Raw genomic sequence first — 24,080 nt, 5'->3', positions numbered from 1 at the left:
GTTACCAGAAAATATTTTGTTCAGTTCTGCTGAGCACTTCAGATTTTATTCAATATTTGCTGCTTTATTTTAACTCAAACTTATTTTAGAAAAAAAATATTTACTAATAATTTTGGGTGAAGACAAAATAATCCTCAAGAATAATCAGATAAATTTTAATGTGTCAGAATTTCTCTTCAGGAATATGGAAATACCTTAAAATAGTGCTTTATTCTGAACCACAGTTTGGCTTCTGTGCTCATGCAGGCAGGTAGGTAGCTGCAAAATGAGTAATGTCAGATTGGAAATAGCATTATTATATTTAATGAAAAGACGTGTATGAAGTAAACCTTCATCAATTTGTGTTTACAGATAAGTTTTTAAAAATATTCATTGAGTATATTATAAAAATACCTACCATTATTATTATATAATTCTGTGTCAATACTAACCCTTCTACCCACATTCACTCACTCCTTTTTTTAAACCTTAACTAAAAGTAGTTAAAATTGGTTCCTAGAATGTTTTTATTTTATATTTGTATTTTTAATTAGCTTAATGGCTAGGGACCATAAGTAGTTAGAACAACTACTTATTGTTGTAGTTAACAACAACTTTGAGTTAATAGAAGCATAACTGAAATCAAGAGAGAAAGCAAAATAATAATACTAAAGGAAAGAGTAGATGAGTCTAACTGACAAATAACTAAATCTGTGCTCTTAAACCTCATGCACATTAGGTAGAAGACCGTCAGTAAGTCACCACTTCAAATCTTTTTTATACTAAACACACACAAAAACTTGTCTTTCCCCTGTCTTTAATGAAAAATTTGCCCATGGTAGTAAATCTAAGCAGTACAAAATAATATTCAGTGATAAATTCACTCTTGAGACAGTTTTAACAAACACATTTCCCTCTCTTCTCCAAAATAGAGTAACAGATTAAAAGATGGACGGCTCTTTGGTAATAGTGAATAGGGCCAACTGAAAAAACAGGAATTAAAAAGAACAGGTATGTAGTTCTAGTCAGAATAGAGACTTGTAGCTCTCATAACTCAGCCCTCCACAACTCTTGTGTGGTATGGTAATTGGTATAGTGATGACTATAACATATTTAATAAAGCTTCAAATGAAAGTGAAAGTCGCTCAGTTGTGTCCAACTATTTGCGACCACATGGACTGTAGCCTCCCAGGCTACTCTGTCCATGGAATTCTCCATGGAATATTGGAGTGGGTAGCCTTTCCCTTCTCCAGGGAATCTTCCCAACCCAGGGATTGAACCCAGGTCTTCTTCATTGCAGGCAGATTCTTTACCAGAGAAGCCCAGGAATACTAGAGTGGGTAGCCTATCCCTTTTCCAGTGGATCTTCTCAATCCAGGAATTGAACCGGGGTCTCCTGCATTGCAGGCAGAGTCTTTACCAGCTGAGAGCTTAATCTTTTTTCAGCTCTTTTCTGGATGATTGGAATAAGTGAAATGCATTTTTTTTTGAGATTTCAAATATCTGGAAACTTTGTGTAGAATAGAACTAGATGAGTTTATTTAATTAATTAACTTAATTTATCAAGAACTCCAGATAAATTAATTCTTACATAAGTAGCTTAAAGGTCAGTTTCAAACTCTAATCTGACTATAACCAAAACACCTAATTGGTGCCTTTTTTCCTAAAATACTGAATTTTAATCCCTGATGCCTTTTGTTTTGTTGAATATAATCTGTCTTCTACTTAAAGGGGCAGTGTAGTACCTTTTATAGGTCTAGGAAGGCAATTTAAATATCAGCCAAGGATAGTTGGCTGGTTGGGTAGTTTTTACCTCTCAGTCATGATACCTTTCAAACACTTAACACATTAATGAATCTTTGACAATATGTGGATTGTATTCATTGCATATTCATTCATGTGTAAAGCAGTTGTTGAGTTCCATTTGTTTGTGGAGATACAGTGAAGAACAGAATAAGCATGTTTTGCCTTTATATATAATTTATAATCTATGGGGGATGCAAACTGTGAGTGAGTGAGTGATAGTCGCTCAGTCGTGTCCAACTCTTGGCGACCCTGTGGACTGTATAGCCTGCCAGGCTCCTTTGTCCGTGGAATTTTCCAGGTAAAAATACTGGAATGGGTTGCCATTTCCTTCTCTAATCAGACACTCCAACCTGATTCTCCTAATCAGACACTCCCTTAAATATAAGATTACAGTCTCTCAGAAAACCTCCTATAGAGACACAGAACTTCAGATCCAAGTACTAACAGAGTAAATGAAAATCTCTCAGGTCTTCAAAGATTTCCAAGCTTCCTTTCCATTGGAGGAAAGGAAGCCAGGTTGAAAGAAGAGGGGGGGGGGTGGGGGGCAAAAGGGTGGAAACAGTATACTGATAGAGAAGGTGATGGCAGCCCACTCCAGTGCTCTTGCCTGGAGAATCCCTGGATGGAGGAACGCGGTGGGCTGCAGTCCATGGGGTCGCCAAGAGTCAGACGCAACGGAGTGACTCACTCACTCACTCACTCACAATATAGGTATGGTAGAGGTAAGACTAGCTCCTTCAACAGGGCCTAGACTGCAGCTCAAATACATCTTGACATTTTTTTTTCTTTCTTATTCATTCTTTTTTGATGAGATCAGTGAAATAACTGAACTTTAATAAGAGTAGCTGTTTTAGACTTAGTCTGTTCTGCTTAGACTCTTTGTGCTCATACTCCCCTGATGACTGAATTTACCGCTTATTTTCATGAAAGGCTTAAGCCAGTCTGAAAGCTCAGTCAGCTTTCAACTTCTTTTTAAAATGTCTTTTCATCCATCCTATTCTTTGGGATCATGTTGTCATCCCTCTTTTCCATAACTAACTTCTACCTAAGTTCTTAATCCCAACTCTTTATGATACTATTTGCAATCTTGCTAAATAAAGTATCTTTTTCACGCATAGAATCCATGCCTTAAATACTCGTTTTCTCAGCTTTAACTTCTTTCTTGCAGACATGCTCAGGTTTACCACTTAATGAAAAATAAAACCCTTCTTTATCCCTTCAGTCTCTTTCCTTCATCATTTGACTTCTTTAGATAATTGCCTATCCTTTTTCCTTCTTACTGGGCTTCCTTGATAGCTCAGTTGGTAAAGAATCTGCCTGCAATGCAGGAGAACCTGGTTTGATTCCTGGGTCGGGAAGATCCCCTGGAGAAGGGAAAGGCTACTCACTCCAGTATTCTGGCCTGGAGAATTCCATGGACTGTATAGTCCATGGGGTCACAAAGAGTTGGACACAACTGAGCAACTTTTACTCCACTTTCCTTCTTACTCCCTACCCAGTCTGTAACCCTTGTAATCAGATTTTTATCCCCAACATTCTACTAAAATAACTTTGTTGTTCAGTTGCTTAGTTGTGTCCAACTCTTTGCGACCCCATGGACTGCAGCATGCCAGGCTTCCCTGTCCTTCACCATCTCCCTGAGCTTGGTCAAACTTATGTCCATTGAGTCATTGATGCCGTCCAACCATCTCGTCCTCTGTTGTCTCCTTCTCCTACTGCCCTCAATCTTTCCCAGCATCAAAGTCTTTTCTAATGAGTTGGCTCTTCACATCAGGTGACAAATTTTAAACTTTTCCCCTCTATGTTCATGACTACAACCTTTTCCAAGTCACTGTTATATCTTAACCAGATTTCTGAGGTAGCCTCTTAATTGGCCTTTTTTCTACCTTTACCTCTGGTCTCAGTAGAGCTGCCAAAATGACTGTTTTTAAACAAGTCAGATCATATCATTCCTTTGCTTAGAATCCTGACAGCCCTTCATTTCACTCATAGTAAAAGCCAGTTTCCTATAACCTGCCCCGTTTTCATCTGCTCTTCCCTCTTCACTACCATCAAACTGTTGGCGTCTTTGCCCCTCCTCAAACATGCTGGGTGTCATGCTGCCACAGGGCCCTTGCATGAGCTGTTTCCACTGCCTGTATTCTGCCTCTGGATAGCCACTTGGCTCACTTCTTCACTGCCTTAGCTTAAATGTCACTTCATCACTGAAGGTGCCCTGACTGCACCAGTGTGCTGCAAAATGCCCCATTTTCTTGGCTCTTCCAAGGTCAGTTACCATGATTTACTTTTTTTGTTCTCCATAGAGCTTCAGCTTTTTACTTACTCTATCACTTACTATTGTCCGTCTCCTACTAGAGTGTAGTCTTTGTCGTTTTTGTTTACCGTTCTCTTTGAGTTTATCCTGCTTGGAGTTTGTTAAGTTTCTAGTCTTTCATCAAAATTGGGATGTTTTTGGCCATTGTTTGAGTATTCTTTCAGCCTTCTCTTCTTCTTCTCCCGTTGGGACTCCTTTTACGCATATGTTGATGTGTTTTGTGATGCCCACAGGTCTGTCAGACTCTGTTCCTATTTCTTCATTCTTTTCTTTTTCTACTCCTCAGATTGGATTGTCTCAGCCAACTTAACTTCAGTTCTCAGTTAACCTAAGAAAGATGGTATTATCTCTGCCTGTTCTGCTGTTGAGCCCCCTCTAGTGAATTTTTCATTTCTTAGTTTGCTTATTTAAAGGGCAGGGCTCAGAGATATGCTGATAATGCTGTAACTTTTTGAATGTTACACTAGGTTCAGAAATGCACTCTGAGATTTTTAAGAGCTTCGTTGCTTATTACGGGCTTCCCTGATAGCTCAGTTGGTAAAGAATCCGCCTGCAGTGCAGGAGACCCTGGTTCGATTCCTGGGTTGGGAAGATCCCATGGAGAAGGGATAGGCTACCCACTCCAGTATTGTTGGGCTTCCCTTGTGGCTAAGCTGGTAAAGAATCTGCCTCCAATGTGAGAGACCTGGGTTTGATTCCTGGGTTGGGAAGATCCCCTGGAGGAGGGAAAGGCTACCCACTCCAGTATTCTGGCCTCAAGAATTCCATGGACTGTATAGTCCATGGGGTCACAAAGAGTCAGATACAACTGAATGACTTTCACTTTCACTTCTTATAGTGAAGTAGCGATTTCTTTATATAAATCTTATGAATCTACTTTCTTCTTACCTCTTTGAGAAGATTTCATTCCATTTTGGCATCACCTGAAAGCAGTTAATCTGTTTGGAAACATAACCACAAGCTTATCTAAAGCTATAATAATTTTTAGTTTTTCAAAGTAGATGATAAAAAAGAAATATTAAAAATAGGACTAAAATCATAAGGTTTGAGGTAGGGTCTGTGTGGTTTTGTTTTCCTTATGGTACTTTACATGTTGTAGAAGGATAATTCTTTAAATACTAAATTGATGGTAAAAAACTACAGTAAAACCTAATTTAAAAACTGTAAATAGCAGTAGCTGGATACAGAATCTCAAGGGACACTGTCTTTTGGAGATGAAACTTTTCTTTTTCAGTTATTTTTCTGATAATATTTTATATTTTTTTTATATTGAGATGATAACAAAATTCAAAGTGTATACTATCACCTCTCTTTTAATCTCTAAATCTCTTATTCACTTTCTAAACTTTTATAAACTAGCCAAAAAATAGAGCAGGAAATGTTCATGGGGACAGATGAACTGTTATTGCTGATCAGGGATTAGTCATTTAAATACTTAATTACACTGATCCAAAGGCATTAAAACAAGATACAGAAATTATTTTATGATGTTATCTTAAGAGATAAATGTTTACGTAGAAAAACTAACATTCAAGGAATGTCAGAATTATCTAAAACAACTGAATGAAAGTCTTATGAACTTATACACTTATTAAAGAGTTAGTGTATTTTCTACTAATTTGCACGTTCTTCCTCCATATCTTGCCTAGCCCTCCCTACCCCCATTGCATCTCTGTGTAATATAATGTGTTTTTTGGTCTTCTGTATTTCTTATAAATTGATACATATAATGACTTGGTTTAATTCAGAGTCAGTTTTTCACTCATTTCTTCTTTTCTCTGTCTCTTTTTTTTTTTTAATTTAAGGAGAGGCTGGCAGTGTGCATAAGGTATAAGGTCTAGTTGTTTTTCTTTTCATGATGTTAGCAGTCTGATAATGATGCTGATATCCATTAATTTCATTACATGTTGCAAAATATTGACAATATTGATATGATTTTGTCATTTATTCATTTATTAGCTTAGTTTTAAAAAGTATATATTTACCAGCATGTATGTGTGGGCTTCCCTGATGGCTGTGTGGTAAAGAATCCTCCTGCCCATGCAGGAGACACAGGTTCGATCCCTGGGTCTAGAAGATCCCCTGGAGAAGGAAATGGCAACCCCCTCTAATGTTCTTGCCTGGGAAATCCCATGAACAGAGGAGCCTGGCAGGCTACAGTCAACGGGGTCACAAGAGTTGGACATGACTTAGCAACTAAACAATAACAATAGCATGTATGTATGTGTTTGGATAAAGATTAACATAAGGAAGTTTTGCTTTCAGTCAATGTTTGCATTGCGATCATTGCTTGGAAAAATTCATTTGTCCTTTGAGAGCTGCTTGTTGAAAAATTTAAGTAAACCTAGAACATTATCGGAGAAGGCAATGGCAACCCACTCCAGTACTCTTGCCTGGAAAATCCCATGGACGGAGGGGCCTGCTGGGCTGCAGTCAATGGGGTCGCTAGGAGTTGGACACAACTGAGCAACTTCACTTTCACTTTTCACTTTCATGCATTGGAGAAGGAAATGGCAACCCACTCCAGTGTTCTTGCCTGGAGAATCCCAGGGACGGGGGAGCCTGGTGGGCTGCTGTCTATGGGGTCGCACAGAGTTGGACATGACTGAAGTGACTTAGTAGCAGCAGCAGCAGTAGAACGTTATGATTTGGGGACTTCCCAGGTGGCGCTAGTGGTAAAGAATTCGTCTGCCAATGCAGGAGGCATAAGAGGCACAGGTTCAATCTCTGGGTCAAGAAGATCCCCTGGAGAAGAGAATAGCAACCCACTCCAGTATGCTTGCCTGGAGAATCCCATGAACAGAGGAGCTTGGCAGGCTACAGTCCATAGGGTTGCATAGAGTCAGACATGACTGAAGCGACTTAGCAGTCATGCATTATTTTATTTTGCTCTTAAAGAAGTTGAATGTCTAAGCTAATTTATTAATGAGTCTGTCATTCCTTGTCTTAACAGATTTTCTGAAGAATGTGTCAGAGTTGGAATAATTATAATTAGACTGAGAAACATATAAGAATTTTTTAATGTGCTCTTGAGTTTATAGCCCTTACAGCCTGTCTCAGTCATTATGGTAATAAACTAAGTAAAGCTTTCTGATTAGGCTCCCAAACAAAGCTCTGTATTTGTGTTCACAGGCAAATTTTTTTCTAAACCTCATAATAGTTTATATTAATAGTTAATTCCTTTTTTTAAGCGTAATACTTTTAACAAGGGGAGAGTCATAAAATAAGATTTTAGATACATTTCAGATAAACTCTTTGTGAGTCACTTTTCCCTGGACTATCCTGTCCTTGCAGCTAAGGGGCAAAGTGGGTGGAGTGTTCTCTGTGCTACCAGCTCCCTGAAAAGTCAGTGAAGAAATCTGGATGTCAGAACTCTAGGTATAATCAGTTTCCTGGGTTTAATATCCAACTGGTTTTCACATTGTTTTGAGTGAACTTTTGGGTATGAGTTACACTTTTTTAAAATAATAAAGTTAGGAAATAATCCAACCTTCCCTTACAGCAAAGTTCTTCCCCCCACCTCACCTTCTTGAGGTATGGTTGATGTATAATATTGTATAAGTCTTAGATGTACAACATAGTGATTCACGGTTTTAAAAGACTGTGTTCCATATATAGTTACCATAAAATATTGGCTATATCCCCTGTGTTGTAGAATGTGTCTTCATAGCTTATTTACTTTATACATAGTAGTTTGTACTCTTAATCCTCTACCCCTGTCTTGCCTCTCCCCCCAAATTCACCTTTATAGACAGTTTTCATAAGTTTGACTCTACTTCATTGGAAATTTGAATTTACCATTCTTTGGGGTTTGAGGCTAGAGGACAGTTTCAGCATAGAATTATAGGTTTGAATTGGTCTGTATGTAATAACTGCTTTCATTCACAACAAGATACTTTTTTTAACTTTCTATTGAGATGTAATATGTGAATAGTCTTTTTTTTACATTTTTGTTGAAGTATAATATACATCTAAAAACATGCACTTAATTAGCCTAAGCTTGGTGAATTTTCACAACTGAACAGCCTGTGTGACCAGACCTCGTTCAACATCAGCACCAGCCTTTCAGAACCCCCCTTACACTCTCATCCAGTTATTATACCCATCAGGCTGCTCCTCACAAGTAACCACCCTAACAGGATAGTTTTTCAGAGAGGAGATGAGATACTTCATTTGTCAGGGTTGTCCTCTTTTCTCTATTTGCTGCAAATATGAAGAGGATAAGAAAAGAACAACTTCTCTTTTCTTATCAACACAAAAATAATTGCTGAAGACAGAAAACAAAAATCAGAATTCTTTTCATACCGACTCCTATTTACCAATGTATTATTCCATCAGAGTAATAACTGGAAGATTTAAATCATTTGGAATCATGTTGGAGTCTCTGTAAGTGACATGTGTCTTCTGAAACAAGACCCAGAGTAAGCAGCAGTTATGAGAGGATGCAGAGCAGAGTTTGCCTGCACCCCCTTCCCCCATGGCTGTTTCCCACCTGGGAGGAGACACAAGGAATGACAGATGCTGGGATGCAGAGCTGTGGTTGAGGGATCACCTGATACTTTCCTTTCTTTGCTTACAGTCTCTGAACGTTGACGATAGATTTCTAATATCAATGTTAGAATTCTGTTGGAGATTTTTAATCTGGCAACTTCTGTGTTGAATATAACTCTGTTATTTGCCATAACTTTCACAAAATTGATTAAAGTTGTTCCATCTTGATTTAAAATATGTCTCTGTTTCTCATCAGGACCCCTGAACAGTGCCCTAGCGTTGTTTCCTTGTTGTCAGAGAGTTACAATCCACACGTGCGTTATGGAGCTGCCATGGCCCTGGGCATCTGCTGTGCTGGTACAGGAAACAAGGTAAAGCCCAAAGCCAGGCCGGCAGCTCTTTCTGGCGCCACACTGTTTCCCTAGCAGAAGAGTTTATGGAACAGCTGTAAAAATACAAGTGTGCTGTAAGCTGCACTTGCCTTGCAAGCTAAGCTTTCCCGAACTTCCCCACTTTACTGTGCTGGATTGCTGAAAGCGATTTAAGAACAAACCACATTATATGGGTGGCTCTAGTAGAAACAATGCTGTTGAATTTTTTGAAAAGCATTGATTTCTTTAAAAAGAAGAGAAAATATTTTTCTCTTTGAAGAACTACTCTGGCCATTTTACATTGTTATTTCACATATTTAATTTGCATAATTAGTATTGTGGAAATCAAAGTTCTTCTTGAGACCACCATGGTCAGTTCAGTTTGATTTTTGTGTGTGTGTGTTTTAACCTTATACCTAACTGCTGTTTGTCTGTTTTTTCCTCAAGAACGTAATAGGTAACCTGGTATTTGTTAAGCCCTCAAAAGTGACAGAAAGAGTTGGGCTAGGCACATTGATGATTCAAAAACAGTTTTTTGTGAGATTCATAAAGAAATGCACTAGTGTTTTAATAACAGGTATTCTTGATCAACAGCAATGACATGATCACCACATTTTGCCTTTCATAGCACACATGAACACATCTTGGCTAGTTCCTCAAAAGGTATACTTTTTCTTTTAACAGAGCACAAGTGTGTGTCTGTATGTGAAAGAAAGAACAGGAAAATGGTTATATCCCCAGAGTCTTTACATCAGAATGGAGCCATGTTTTAGAAATCATTTCTTATCCAAACTAAAGCATAATTTTTAGTTTATTGATTGATTCCAGGAATTAGATTTTAACTTGCTTGACTTTTCTCTAATAAGGAGGGTTAGTATTGGATACAAATAATTTTTCCTAGTCCCATAAAACATTATTGAAGCTAGAAATTAAAATAGGCATTTTCACTGTGTGGCAAGAATTGTATAAAAATTTATAAAGAGACATGCCCTTCCAGTATTCCCTTTCTGTCTCCTTACCCTGCTTTATTTTTCTTCAGAGCACTTAGTACCACCTGACATACTTTTATGACTTAATCGAGCAAAAGAGTTCTTGGTCAAATACAATGAACAAATGCTGGGATGTACAAAGCTCTAGTGGTTTCTTTCTCTTTTTTTTTTTTTTTTGACTTTTTATTTTATTTTGACCTATTTATTTATTGTCTGTCTCCTCTCCACTGAAATGTAGGGTCCCTGAGAAGCAAATATTCACTGCTAAAACCTGAAGTCAGACCTGACACATAGTAGAGTTTCAGTAAACATTTGTCAGTTGAATGATAGAGGGAAGATCATTTTAAGGATATGATGAGGAGCAAGTTGGACATGGTTTCTGCCCTCACAGTTTTGTTTTTAAATGTTTTCATTTTTTTGGAGGAGAATTTCTTACATGAGAATGTATCTTCAATTTTATTAGAGAAGTCATTCTGTGTATAAAATACAGTTTATAGAAATTGGCCTTCATTTTTTTCCAGACATATCTGTTCTATAAATAAAGGAAAAATATTGTTGAATGTTATGCAAAGTATTTTCTCCCTCGGGTCTTTAGTAGACATTTATGTCAGACCTCATAAGTTAAATGTAAATTAGATTTTTTTTCTTTCCAGATTATTCTGAACTTAATATGGTATCTAGGAGCAAATGTTCTTTGGGACACAGCATCTGACAAGTTAATTCAATGAACATTTTTCATTACTCTTACTAAACCAGTCTGCTTTATTTCTAGATAGTTTATATGATCTACTTATGAATATCTGTCTGAAGTTTGGCACTTTAATTTTCTTTCTGAAAAACCTGAAACACCCTGTTTATTCTAAAATATGTTTTTGAGCTTATATCACATACTTTAAAGGCCAAGTTAGTGTCTTCTAACTTATAAGTTGGAAATTTTGTTAGATTTTTATCATGACTGCATCATAAACAATATATGAATAATATTTGAAAAACTTATTCTTCTAAACAACAGCACTACATTTTATAGGGAAGTGAGAAAGAATGAACTTATGTGATGTTTGTTTTATCTGTTAATCACTCTTGATTTTTTTTTTTTAATAAATAAATTGACATGTAAGGAAATCATTACTCCCCACCCCCAAAAAAGGATTCAATTCATTTACCCGGCTTTGAAACAAAAGGCATTTGAGAAATTACGTACTGTATTAAAATAAGTTTGATAATCATATAAACTCATTGTTCTGTTCTTCCAGATTTATACCTACCTAAGGACCTTGTAAAAGGTGCTAAACAAAGCTCCTGCAGAGTGTTTAATAGAGCAAAAGAGTTTTTGATCAAATATACAAAGCTCTAGTGGTTTCTTTCTCTCTCTCTTTTTTTTTTTTTTTGACTTTTTATTTTATATTGGAGTACAGCCAGTTAACAATGTTGTGATAGTTTCAGGTGGACAGAAAAGGGACTCAGCCATACATATACATGTATCCATTTTCCCCCAAACTCCCCTCCCATCCGGGCTGCCACATAACAGTGAGCAGAGTTCCCTGTGCTAAGGAGTAGGACCTTGTTGGTTATTCATTTTAAATATGTAGTGTGTGCATATCGATTTCAAACTCTTTATGGCAGAAAGTGAAGAGGAACTAAAAAGCCTCTTGTTGAAAGTAAAAGAGGAGAGTGAAAAAGTTCAACATTCAGAAAACGAAGATCATGACATCTGGTCCCATCACTTCATGGGAAATAGATGGGGAAACAGTGGAAACAGTGTCAGACTTTATTTTTTGGAGCTCCAAAATCACTGCAGATGGTGATTGCAGCCATGAAATTAAAAGACGCTTACTCCTTGGAAGAAAAGTTATGAGCAACCTAGATAACATATTCAAAAGCAGAGACATTACTTTACCGACAAAGGTCCGTCTAGTCAAGGCTGTGGTTTTTCCAGTGGTCATGTATGGATGTGAGTTGGATTGTGAAGAAGGCTGAGCACCGAAGAATTGATGCTTTTGAACTGTGGTGTTGGAGAAGACTCTTGAGAGTCCCTTGGTCTGCAAGGAGATCCAACCAGTCCATTCTGAAGGAGATCAGTCCTGGGATTTCTTTGGAAGGAATGATGCTAGAGCTGAAACTCCAGTACTTTGGCCACCTGATGCAAAGAGTTGACTCATTGGAAAAGACTCTGATGCTGGGAGGGATTGGGGGCAGGAGAAAAAGGGGACGACCGAGAATGAGATGGCTGGATGGCATCACTGACTCGATGACATGAGTCTGGGTGAACTCCGGGAGTTGGTGATGGACAGGGAGGCCTGGCATGCTGTGATTCATGGGGTCGCAAAGAGTTGGACACGACTGAGCGACTGAACTGAACTGAACTATCCCTTCCCCCACCTTTCTCCCCTGGCAACCATAAGTTTGTTCTCTAAATCTGTGAGTCTGTTTACTAGTGGTTCCTTTAATTAGGTTTCTTAAACCTTTTGTTATGATATATACCTAAAAAGCCTCTTGATGAAAGTGAAAGTGAAGAGTGAAAAAGTTGGCTTAAAGCTCAACATTCAGAAAACAAAGATCATGGCATCCAGTCCCATCACTTCATGGGAAATAGATGGGGAAACAGTCTCAGACTTTATTATTTGGGCCTCCAAAATCACTGCAGATGGTGATTGCAGCCATGAAATTAAAAGACACTTACTCCTTGGAAGAAAAGTTATGACCAAGCTAGACAGGGAGGCCTGGCGTGCTGCGATTCATGGGGTCGCAAAGAGTCGGACACGACTGAGCGGCCAAACTAAACTGATACAGTCCTGGAGCCCTTGATGTGCTAGATACATTTCTGAATCTGCAAGGGGGGTTAATATATAGTATGCCGGAGTTCCCAAACTTACTTAATCAAGGAATCTTGTTTTCATGGAACTGATATTCTGAAGAATTTAATATTGGGAAAATCCTGGTAAATATTTTGGAAAATTCTACCATATAGAGTCTTTCAAAGTGTTACCATGGAATTAGTTCTAATCCTATTTAATTTGTGTTGCCATTCTACTAGCAAGTAAAATCTTGTTTTCAGAGTTCTGTTTGTTTTTTGTTTGTTTTGATTTAGATTTGATTTATTTAATTTTTTAAATTAGGTTTTGTAAAATCATCTTAAGATATTATCTTACTCTAGTATTTGAAAGAAGTTGGATACAGAGTCAGACTGGCCTGAGTTTGCTACACTTAGGTGATTTTTGGCAATTTACCTTTCTAACTGTCTCTTTGTTTATAAAGATTGTTTTCTATTGCTCTTATTGTTTTAGTGGAAGGTATTTTATATACTTAGGATGAATATACCCTCTTCATCCTGAATATATAATAAATATATAAAATATCTTCCACTGCACCTGGAAAATAATATTGTTTATCAAACATTAATCTCATTTTTTCTTACTTTCTTCTTGACCTCTTTTACCCGAAGGCAGGGGCATTCCTGTTCTCTAAGCTTCCTTTTCACTTACCATCAGATATATTGAAACTTAAAGCATGCTCAGTTCTGACCCTTACATCCAAGTAGTCTTAAATTAACTTGTGAATACAATGTTAGATGGAAATATTGTGTTAGAAAGACAGTAACTAATTTGAAAATTTAGCTACATGAACTTTATTAAAAGGTTTTTTTTATGCTTTCAGGAAGCAATTAATTTGCTCGAACCAATGACAAATGACCCTGTGAACTATGTGAGGCAAGGAGCTCTCATAGCTTCGGCTCTCATCATGATCCAGCAGACTGAAATCACTTGTCCAAAGGTGAGTGGACAAAAATATTCTCTAGGAGAGAACTGGTTCAGACTTTTCTTTAGTAGCTTATCTTCTCTTGAGTACATTTTTACCTCAGATATTGTGAACACAGTGCATAGGAAGTAAAGAAGTAGGAGAATGGGAAAGCTTTAAGTATATAATATTCTTTGAATGCATTTTTTATAAATTTATGGTCACTTTGTTAATTCAGCTACATAGCCATACTTGAAAAATTTAGAACTCATGGGTTGGCAAAATCATAAAAATCAACTTTAATTTCTGCCTTCTGCTGTCCTTTTAAAATTTGTTCAGCGGGATGACCTGTTCCTCTAATACATGATACAAAGTCAGTGGTCCATGACTTTTTTGGTCCGTCCTCTGAGGCAATAAAAAAAGTTCTTCAGTCACTTTATATAGTGTATACAGTCTCAGTTAAGAAAGGAGCTCATCCAGATTCTCTGTAGGAATGTCGTTGCCTTCATTGGAGAGCCCTTGGGCAGGGTTTCAAGTGGCTCCAGGAAGACTTTCTTTCTTTATCCACAACTCTTGCATGTTTTTCCCTTCCTGCAGGTCGGATTGTAATGTTTCATTGCAGCTTTGCTTGCCTCTTCCTCTCTCTCCCTCCTTCCTTTTCTTCTCCCTCCCTCTTGCATTGCTTGTGCCTCAGTAAATAGCAAATGCCTCTCACTTCATGTGTCAGATGTCAGTGCACAGTGACCACTGATCGTATTAAGCCCACCGCGTAGTCTCCCTGAAGCCCATTTCTAGGCTTGGAGTTGGGAGGAAAGACTTAAAGCCCAGCTTTCCCCATTCAAGTCCTTTTCACATATCCTCTATCATCTAGTCCTCACACAGACCATGTGGGTGACTCTATAACAGATTTCAAGGCATCTATTTTAAAATCTCATGGGGTCTCCTCTCAGACCTTATTTCAGACTTTTGTGTCTAATGTATCTTGGCAGCTCAGCCAGAACTTCTCATTTTGTTGAGAAACAGATGATGTATAGATCTTATTTACATATACTAAAATTACCATGTTTGACATAATGTAATAGATGTATATAGTTTATGCAGTAATTTCAGATCTTTTAATTCTTAATTTAAACTTAGGGCATTTAACAAGCTTGTATTATTTCTGCTTCTGTATGAGAAGCAGTGAAAGAGAGTAACAACAGAAAATGCCATTGGTATACTGTCTTTTTGCTCATCAGGTAGATTTATTTTCAGCAAAGTAGATAGACTGGGAAGGGGGAAAGGGAGGGTGAAGGAGAAAAATAATTTTAGAATTCATTGATTATTCTGTGAAACTTTGTTTAATAAATTGCAGTTTCTGAGCAGTTGCTATCATTTTTGTCGCTGTTTTTTGGGTTTGTTTTTTTTTTTTAATCCAGTTCTACTCTTTCAAAATCATTTCTAAGACTTCTAAAAACTGGATTATTGCAGAAATAGAATCAAACTTCGTATCCTGTTTTAATAATATATTACTTCTAGAACATCTTTTCAAACAGACCACATTTCTTTTTGGGTTTTGTTTTTAACAGCAGTTATAATATGAGTAGCTTTTGCATCTTTTATGTCTGCTTTTGATCATCTGTTGATCTTTGTTATCCAACTGAGTAATGTCATTAAAGAAGGAAGTTTGGTCATGGAATGCATCTCCCCTAACAGTAATATACAGATATTTATTCACTTTTATTCTGTTACTTTCATGTTTATGTATTATGAACATAACAGATGTTTTACCATCTTCCCATTCTCTGCTGTAGGATTTCACTGATTTGATTTTATAACCATAAACTGTGTACCAACAATGGCCAAGTACTAATAAGTAAAACTTTTTCATATTTAGAAAAAGTTAAAAAGAATGCAGCATTAGAATAATTATTATTTTGTAATCATTCATAAATATTTGTTGAACCAAGTCTTAGCTGATTTGAATATGTGGAACACATTTCCATCTTCACATTGTATCAGAATCTTTGGTATTGATTCAGAATGTTAAAATGTAGTTATACCTGGTAGCCAGTGCCATTAATATAAATTCTATGGGGGAAGGTTAAGTGTGTACCCCAATGACAAAAAAGCAAAACTTTATACAACAAATGTTCTTTGTGGAAACGCTATCCCTTAGAGTGAAATTGTTATAAATTCATAAATTGTTCATAAATCCTTAAAGTTTAAGTTCTGTTTCATTGTTTTCTGCTCTGAAGCATATGATCAAGAGCTTTGTAGACTATAGTTTATATCATCTCTCTTTTATCTGATAATTGTTAAGAAGATGACATTGATATTCTGGGAATTCCCTGGTGAGCCAGTGGTTAGGACTCCACACTTCTATTGCAGAGAAACTGGTCAGGGAACTAAGATCCTGCAAGCCTCACAGCAAGGCAAAGAAAAACAGATATTGTCTCAGGGTGGTATGTGTTATTGCTGAAAAGAAACAACTGTTAACAAGCTTGAAGAGAAGTAAGTTCTTGAGGCTACAGGTTCCTAGTCACAAGGTTACAACCAGTCCATGAAATAAAGTGAAAATGCCTTAAAATCAAAAGTCACATGTTAATTTAATCAAACTATAACCCTTTCCTCAAAGGAATCCAGAAGAGATATTTCTGAGATATTTTGTGAGATTCTCAATGGAAATTTCCGAAGGAAATGTTTTTTATGTAATCATGATCTATATCACATCCTTTTATAGAATGCTGTCTTTACACCAAGCTCTACACACTGTGGTCTTAGTTGAACTAACTCCAGTACATCTTTGCTTTTCTTCTGCCGGTTTCTTTCTCTCACAGACATAGGCCTAAGAACCTGCACACCCTTTTGGGTGATTACAGACCCAATTTAAAAAGCTGTTATACTAGAGGATCAGAACCATTTAACTAGAATAATGTTCTTTTATAGATCTTTGGAGTTATTTTGTCTCCAAAACCAACCTCTTTATGAAGAATCTATCTTCTGTTTTTCTTATTAAATGAACTCCATGGTTAGCAGTTACTTGAAAATGTATATACCAAGTAACATACATAGAATCAGATAAAAATATTGAAGTGTAAGAATAGGATCTAGTGCTCATCCTTGTCCAGTATCATCAAGCCTAAGACCTGCTACAAGGAAGCTTCTCCCACCACTGACATGTACCCCTTCTGTAAGTAGGATCATATTTGGCCACGTTTGATGAGCTTTTGCAGTTCTAAAATAAATCAGCATCAACTTTTATAAGGTTTATTTTGCAGCATAACACATTTGTAAATAGAAATCTATATTACATACTGTTGCCTTAAGTAAGAGGGGATTTAGACACTATAAGTGTTGGTGGTAATATAAAGATAAGGCACAGGCAACTAACATGAACAAAATAATGCTAATAAAATTGAGGAGGAAGCTAGAAACATGATTTGGTATATTGATAGGAGGAAATTATAATAGCACTGCCAGGAATATCTTGAAAAAGAAGAAAGATAATTTTTGCTTTAGTCACATAAAGTTTGAGATTATAGCAAGTCATTTGGAGATAAGATGAGAACATAGGAAAATAATCAGAACTAAAGAAAAAAATAGGAGCCAGTCCAGATAAATTATGTAAGTCCAGAGCCCTTTATCTGCAATTCCAAATTCCAGAAAACTCTAAAAACTAAGAATTTTCTTTGTTTTTAAACTCATTTGGCTGTAAAATCTAACCTCATATGAACATGTTTATAGCCTTTATCCCATTTGGTAAATACTCAGTCATTTTGCTGCTTCAGAAATATTAATTTGGTTAATTATGGGATACTACCCCCATACTCCACTGAGGTTATTGCATAGTTAATGGTGTATGCACCATGTTAACTGTGAATTCTGAATTCCAAAATTCATTTAGTCTCAAGGATTTTGTGGAAGGAATTAAGAGACCTAGTTGAAGTCATAAGAGCTAATGTATTATTGTAGAAAGATAAAAGGGGGCAAGAAAAACCCTCTGAAACTGATCCCTGATGTAAAGCTTCATTTCTATATCCTGGAAAACTGAAGGAAAAAAGAGAGGAAGAGACATACCTAGGTGATGTAACAACAGAAAAGACTCAGTGGAATTTTATTCTCTTCTCCCCTCTACCTTTATTTTTCTCTCTGGCATACAAGCATGGGTTATTTTTTTTTCCCCAACAGTATAAGGTGTATAGAATTAAAAACATGATGAATGTTTAAAATGTAGGAATTTGGAGAGGATAGACTTTAATCAAGCACAGCAGGAAGCATGGATCACATCATTGTCTGAAATTTAATTATCTTTTCTTTGAGATTATCATGATATAAAGTGGGAAGTTAATATGACTTTATTCTACAAATTCTAATTTGTTTTCTGTAGGGGCCATATTATTCATACTGATAAAGTTGAGTCAGAAAATCATAATCCTTAGCCATGAAATTCTTTATGAAGAATCATAATAATGAAAATGAAGTCACTGCTGCATAAATAATAAAATGTGAGGAAAATTTTTAAGTGATAAACAAAAACTGGCTTTTTAAGTACTAGTCTACTTAATGTTAATTGGATAAACCCATTATGTATTTGTATTGAATTTTTTTTTTAATTCCATCTTTCAGATGTTGTCTTCTTGTTTTGGGTGTGGTTTTATATTTAAATTTTTCATTATAATGTACATACAGTGCTTTGTCCAGTGTTTCTTTTTATAAGTTCATGAACCATTTCATAAACTGTTAGCACATAAAATTTCCATCCTATATAAGGTAATGTAAGTGTTCGTCTAAAATAAGTTCAGAATCAAAGGAATTTGACCTGTTGAACCAGAGTAAAGGCATCAAACCTTAGGATTTTTAAAGCTGGAAGGGAATTTGGTGATGATCTCATCATGCAGGGTTTTATAGTTAGAGAAAGTAAGATGTAGAGAAGTGGCCTGTTAATGGTCACAAGCTGGGTAGTGGCACAGTTAGCTCATTGTTTTCCCCATCACATTCTGTTGCTGCCTGTGAATAAAAGTAAGCACCGTTTTAAGAAGTATTGTTTTGTTAGAGGTAACAGTCGTGGAGGACTGGTGGGATTCTTCTCTGGTATGGTAAGACAGCCGTGCTTACTGAACTATACAATGCTTTTTACACATTACTTCACGTATATATTACCTCATATGATCGTTACAACAGCCGTGTAGGTGTTACAATCTCTGTAGAGATGAAGAAACTGAGACTCAGAAAAGATCAGTATTGAGAACTTACCCAAACAGCTTATTAGAGCAGAGGTATTTATAAGCCAGTGTTGTCTGATCCTGTATTATAGTGCAGTATAGCCTCCCAGACCAAGATAACTGAAAAGGTGAAGAGATTCTGAAAGAATATGTAGTGTAGATAAAATCATTATGTTAGGAAACTCAAATTTGGTATTTTCCGCTTTTGGCAGATTTGGGGAACTCCATAATCATTCCTTCTTGAACAAGCAGGCTTCTTTCTGAGTACCTACCATTTGAAAAGTGCTTGGTGGGAAAAGAGAAGTGTAAGACATGGAAGAAACTTAAAATTTTTCCTTTATTGCCACCCAAAAATCATAGGCACTTTGATAAGAGCATATATTTTATAAATCCTGTTTTCTAATTATAAAAGTTAATGTTAATTTTAGAAAATACAGAAAATAATAAAGAAGCAAATAGAAATTACCCATAATCTCTCCCGAAATGTATCACCATGTGTGTTCCATTTTAGTGTGTTCTTTTGGTAAGAGTAATTATTACTCATAAAGTTAATGTGTGTGCATAATGAAAATCTGTATTGTATGCGTGAATATAAATCCAAACATACTCATGCAGCTGCAGTGAAGAGTAGGTTGTTTTAAGGTAGAATGGAAGGACTATGCCCCATAGGAGCCCTGTAGGTGGATGGTGAGCAGAATAGCCCTAATTCACAGTGCAGTGGAAGCCTGTGTTCACTCACACAGTTTCAGCCTGCTGACTAACAGTGGTGCAGTACAAAATAGCATTCAGCATTCCCCCGAGTCTGAATCATCCACTGTGGAATGAGGATTGAAAACAGAACTGGTGCTCTGATAGCAGAAAAGTCGTGACATCTCCCTCTTTGCATGTTGTGAATCAGAATTTAGGTTTCATTATCACTTGAGCAACCTGTTCCCTGCTCTAAAATCACACAGCAAGGGAACAGAATTAGGCTGTAACTCTTTTTCTTGTTCCTTTAGGTGAATCAATTCAGACAACTGTATTCCAAAGTCATCAATGATAAACATGATGATGTCATGGCCAAGTTTGGCGCTATTCTGGCCCAGGGCATACTGGACGCAGGTAAATGTTTTTAAATCTTCTAGATTTATTTATCTCTTTAAACTAAATCTAATGAAATATCTGTTCTGACTATATGACAAAGTAGAAATTGAGTCTGAGACAAATTATTTCTGGAAAAAATTTGGAATCTGCAGTTCATAGAAATAATTTAGTACAGTTAAGGCTGCAAAATGTCAGGGTTTGAATGCCAGTCCCTTTACAGTCCTAGCTATATTTCCCCTCTTTATGTCTGTTTTCTTGTCTTGTAGAGTCTACCTCATAGTGTTGGGAGGATTAAAAATACATGTAAAGCAATTAAAACCATCCCAGTACCTTAGTAAAGTGTTTGATGAGTGTTGGCTGTTTTTTTTTCTTTTAATTTTCTTAGTATGTATCAGTTTTAAACAAGTTGACATTGGAAATTTTTTGAGGAAAATGTTTTAGATAAATTCTAGCAGCCAAATCATCCTAAAGTAAGATATGTGCAATATTTGCCTAGTATGCATAGCACATTGTACTGGCTCCTGAATTCACATTTGTCATTACTATGCTATGGTTTGTTTCAAAAGAAATAGGCTGACTTTTCAAGATAGAATGGTGTGTTTTAGGGCCTTGGACTTTGGGTTTATTTAGCAGCATACTCTTTAACTGTTTGTTATTATTGGTGATATTTCACTCAGTGGATTAGAAGGGAGTGAGCATAACTATTTAATTATTAAAGCATGAGATTCTGTCTCTAACTGTACCCTAGTCACATATATAATATATGAATTATACATAAAAGAATAAAAATTTATATAATCTTTTTTATTAATCTTTGCTGATTTGGAAGGTAAAAAATAGTATCTCAAGGTTTTCATAGTAATTCTATTATTAGGTGAGCTCTCAAACTTATTAGTTATCTTAATTTCTTCTAATAACTGTTAACCATATTTACTACCACTATTTTATTGGTCAACTAGAAATGTGTTTATATTTCTAGTGAATGAGATCAGGAAAAGAAGCTGAATGTTTTCATATCTTAGGTTTTTTTGGTTAACCTCTTCATATTTTCCACTTGGAATATTTTTTAGTCATAGCAAGATTTTCAGTGTTCTTATTTTATAATTTTAGGCAATCTCCCTTGTAGATAAGGCTTTTTAAAAAATCTGTCTCCTTTCTAATTTGATTGTTTTACCTTTTCCTTGATTAAATTTATTAGATTTCTCTTCATATTTGTTTATATGCTACTGTTAGTCTTTCTGCCCCCTAGATTATTTTGGCTTGACTCTTATTTGCTTTTTTTTTTTTTTCTTTCTCTCTCTTTTTTTTTTTTTCATAATGTTAGTGCAGTTTTCTAAGTTTCTAAGGCAAATACTCTTCTCTTTTAATCCATTTATCTAATGGCATTTGTTTTGTTTTAATTTTCCAAGAAGTTGAGAGTTTTCTGCTTAAATTTTTAGTGTTTAAGATATGGTTTATATTTTTCTCTTTTCAGTTTAAAAATAGGTTATTGCAGCTGTATATAAATAAGGAAAATATTCTATGGATACTTCAGATAAAGTAAACCATTTCAGTTCTTGACAGTATTGATTCTCTTTTTCCTGTGGTTATAAGTATTACAGACATTGACATGCCATAGTTTCTTCCTTCTCATTCTTTGCCACCTTTCAAGGTTTTTATGTTATACTTACATTGTCATTGTTGTTGTTCAGTCGCTAAGTCATGTCCAACTCTTTACAACCCCATGAACTGCAGCACGACAGGCTTCCCTGTCCTTCACTGTCTCCCAGAGTTTGCTCAAACTCATGTCCATTGAGTCAGTAATGCCATCCAACCATCCATCCTCTGTCATCCCCTTCTCTTGCCCTCAGTCTTTCAAAACATCAGGGTCTTTTCCAGTGAGTCAGCTCTTTGCATCAGGTGGCCAAAGTACTGGGGTTTCAACTTCAGCATCAGTCCTTACAGCGAATATCCAAGGTTGATTTCCTTTAGGAATAGCTGGTTTGATCACCTTGCTGTCTAAGGGACTCTCAAGAGTTTTCTCCAGCACCACAATTCAGAAGCATCAGTTCATCAGCATCCAGCCTTCTTTGGGCTTCCCTGGTAGCTCGGCTGTTAAAGAATCCACCTACAGTGCAGGAGACCCTGGCATCGGGAAGATCCCCTGGAGAAGGGATAGGCTACCCATTCCAGTATTCTTGGGCTTCCCTGGTTGCTCAGACAGTAAAGAATCTGCGTGCAGTGCGGAAAATCTGGGTTCGATCCTTGGATTGGGAAGATCCCCTGGAGAAGGGAATGCCTACCCACTCCAGATTCTTGCCTAGAGGATTCCATGGACAGAGAAGCCTGGCAGACTACAGTCCATTTGGTTGCAAAGAATTGGACACAACTGAGTGACTTTCACTTCACACTCTCTACAGCCTTCTTTATGGTCCAACTCTCATATCCATACATGACTACTGAAAAAACCATTGTTTTGACTGTATGGACTTTTGATAACAAAGTGCTGTCTCTGCTTTTTAATACACTAAGTTTGTCATAGCTGTTCTTCCAAGGAGCAAGCATCTCTTAATTTTGTGGTTGCAGTCACTATCTGCATTGATTTTGGAACCCAAGAAAATGAAATCTGACACTCTTTTGACATTTTCCACATCTATTTGCCATGAAGTGATAGGATTTGATGCCATGATCTTAGTTTTTTTGAATATTAAGTTTTAAGCCAGCTTTTTCCTTCATCAAAAGGCTCTTTAGTTCTTCTTCGCTTTCTGCCATTTAAGTGGCATCATCTGCATATCTGAAGCTGTTGATATTTCTCCCAGCAGTCTTGATATCAGCTTGTGATTTGTTGTCATGGCTCATAACAAATACATTCTCTTGTGAAATTATAGTTCTCAGTTTAGTCTTAGATTCATATTTAAATGAATTCTTGCTTACCACCATTTCTTTTATGCTGCTGCTTTTTCCAGGGTATCTGTACTAAGACTTGATACTTGACTGACTGGATTTTGTCAGTCTCTAGTATTCAGGTTCACCCTGTGGGTTTTGATAGATGCATGATGACATGTGTCCACCTTTACAGTATGATACGGAATAGTTGTACTGCCTTAAAAATCCTCTGTGCTCTGCCCTTTCATCCCTCCCTCCCTCCTATCTCCAGTCCCCTAGCAGCCACTAATCTTTTTTGCCATCTCTTAGCTTTAGTGTTTCCTTTTCCAGAATGTTATACAGTTGGAGTCATACAGTGTGTAGCCTTTTCAGATTGACTATTTTTGGTAATTGGTTTTTAAATAGGATTTAGAAGTAACATTTTACCACTCTATAATCTTTTATTTTTTCTTATAGCTCCTTCATTTTGAATTTTATGATTTTACACTTCAACCCTTTACTCATTCGTTCATTGGTTTTTACTAAATCAGAGTCATTTGTTAAGGAATTGGGGAGAGAACAGGTCTTCATTTTAGCTTTATTCTGCCATCTCTGCTAGAAGTCCTCTCTGTGTTTTCCCCTTCTTCTTCTTTGAACCCCTTTTTCCTTCCGCCACTTTTTGGTGTCTGTTTGATCTGTGATGAGCTAATTAAATTTTGGTGCTTCTTTCCATTTCTTTCTAGTGTTATTAAAAGTTCTGTAGTGCCATGTTCACTATTAGGAGCATAAAATTATTTCCTTTCTCTTTTTCACTTTGCTTTAGAAAAAACCTTAGTACTATGATTTGTCTCAGAAGTTAATGGTAGTAGAGAAAATTCAGAGAGGGAAACTTCAAAGAAATGAGTGAAGTTGAAGTTTATGAGAACTCACTCAATGATTTAGTCTCTTCATGGAGAAAAGCTGGAGATTAAGAAAGTTTATAGTTGAAGTTTATAAAACTGTGCAAATACTATCAGTAAAATAAACTTGCCCTTGTTTTATATTAATCTCACACTGTTAGAACGAAAGGCAGGTTTAGTTTCTAAGTCTGAAGAAGATAGATTTCATTGAAATAAAAGGAAATTCAGGTTCAAAACTTAGGTCAAATATCACATTTTCTAGGAAGCCTTTCCTTCCCTTCTACCCTCTTCAGCCTCTGCCATGGGTTAGGTGAGCCTAGCTTTACGTTCGGAGAAGGCAATGGCACCCCACTCCAGTACTCTTG

General features: G+C 36.5%; 1 protein-coding gene across 1 annotated transcript in view; it reads left to right on the top strand.

The window, feature by feature from the left end:
• Positions 1-24,080, top strand: part of PSMD1 (proteasome 26S subunit, non-ATPase 1) — an 84,468-nt gene that overhangs the window by 46,396 nt on the left and 13,992 nt on the right. The window contains exons 17-19 of the mRNA XM_040228126.1: positions 8,847-8,961; positions 13,605-13,721; positions 19,888-19,990. Coding sequence (XP_040084060.1) covers positions 8,847-8,961; positions 13,605-13,721; positions 19,888-19,990 — 335 coding nt within the window. The remainder of the gene's footprint in view (positions 1-8,846; positions 8,962-13,604; positions 13,722-19,887; positions 19,991-24,080) is intronic.

Source organism: Oryx dammah, unplaced genomic scaffold (genome assembly GCF_014754425.2).
Source record: "Oryx dammah isolate SB20612 unplaced genomic scaffold, SCBI_Odam_1.1 HiC_scaffold_27, whole genome shotgun sequence".
NCBI classification, from domain to species: Eukaryota; Metazoa; Chordata; class Mammalia; order Artiodactyla; family Bovidae; genus Oryx; species Oryx dammah.
This window is presented reverse-complemented; position numbering and strand designations above follow the sequence as displayed.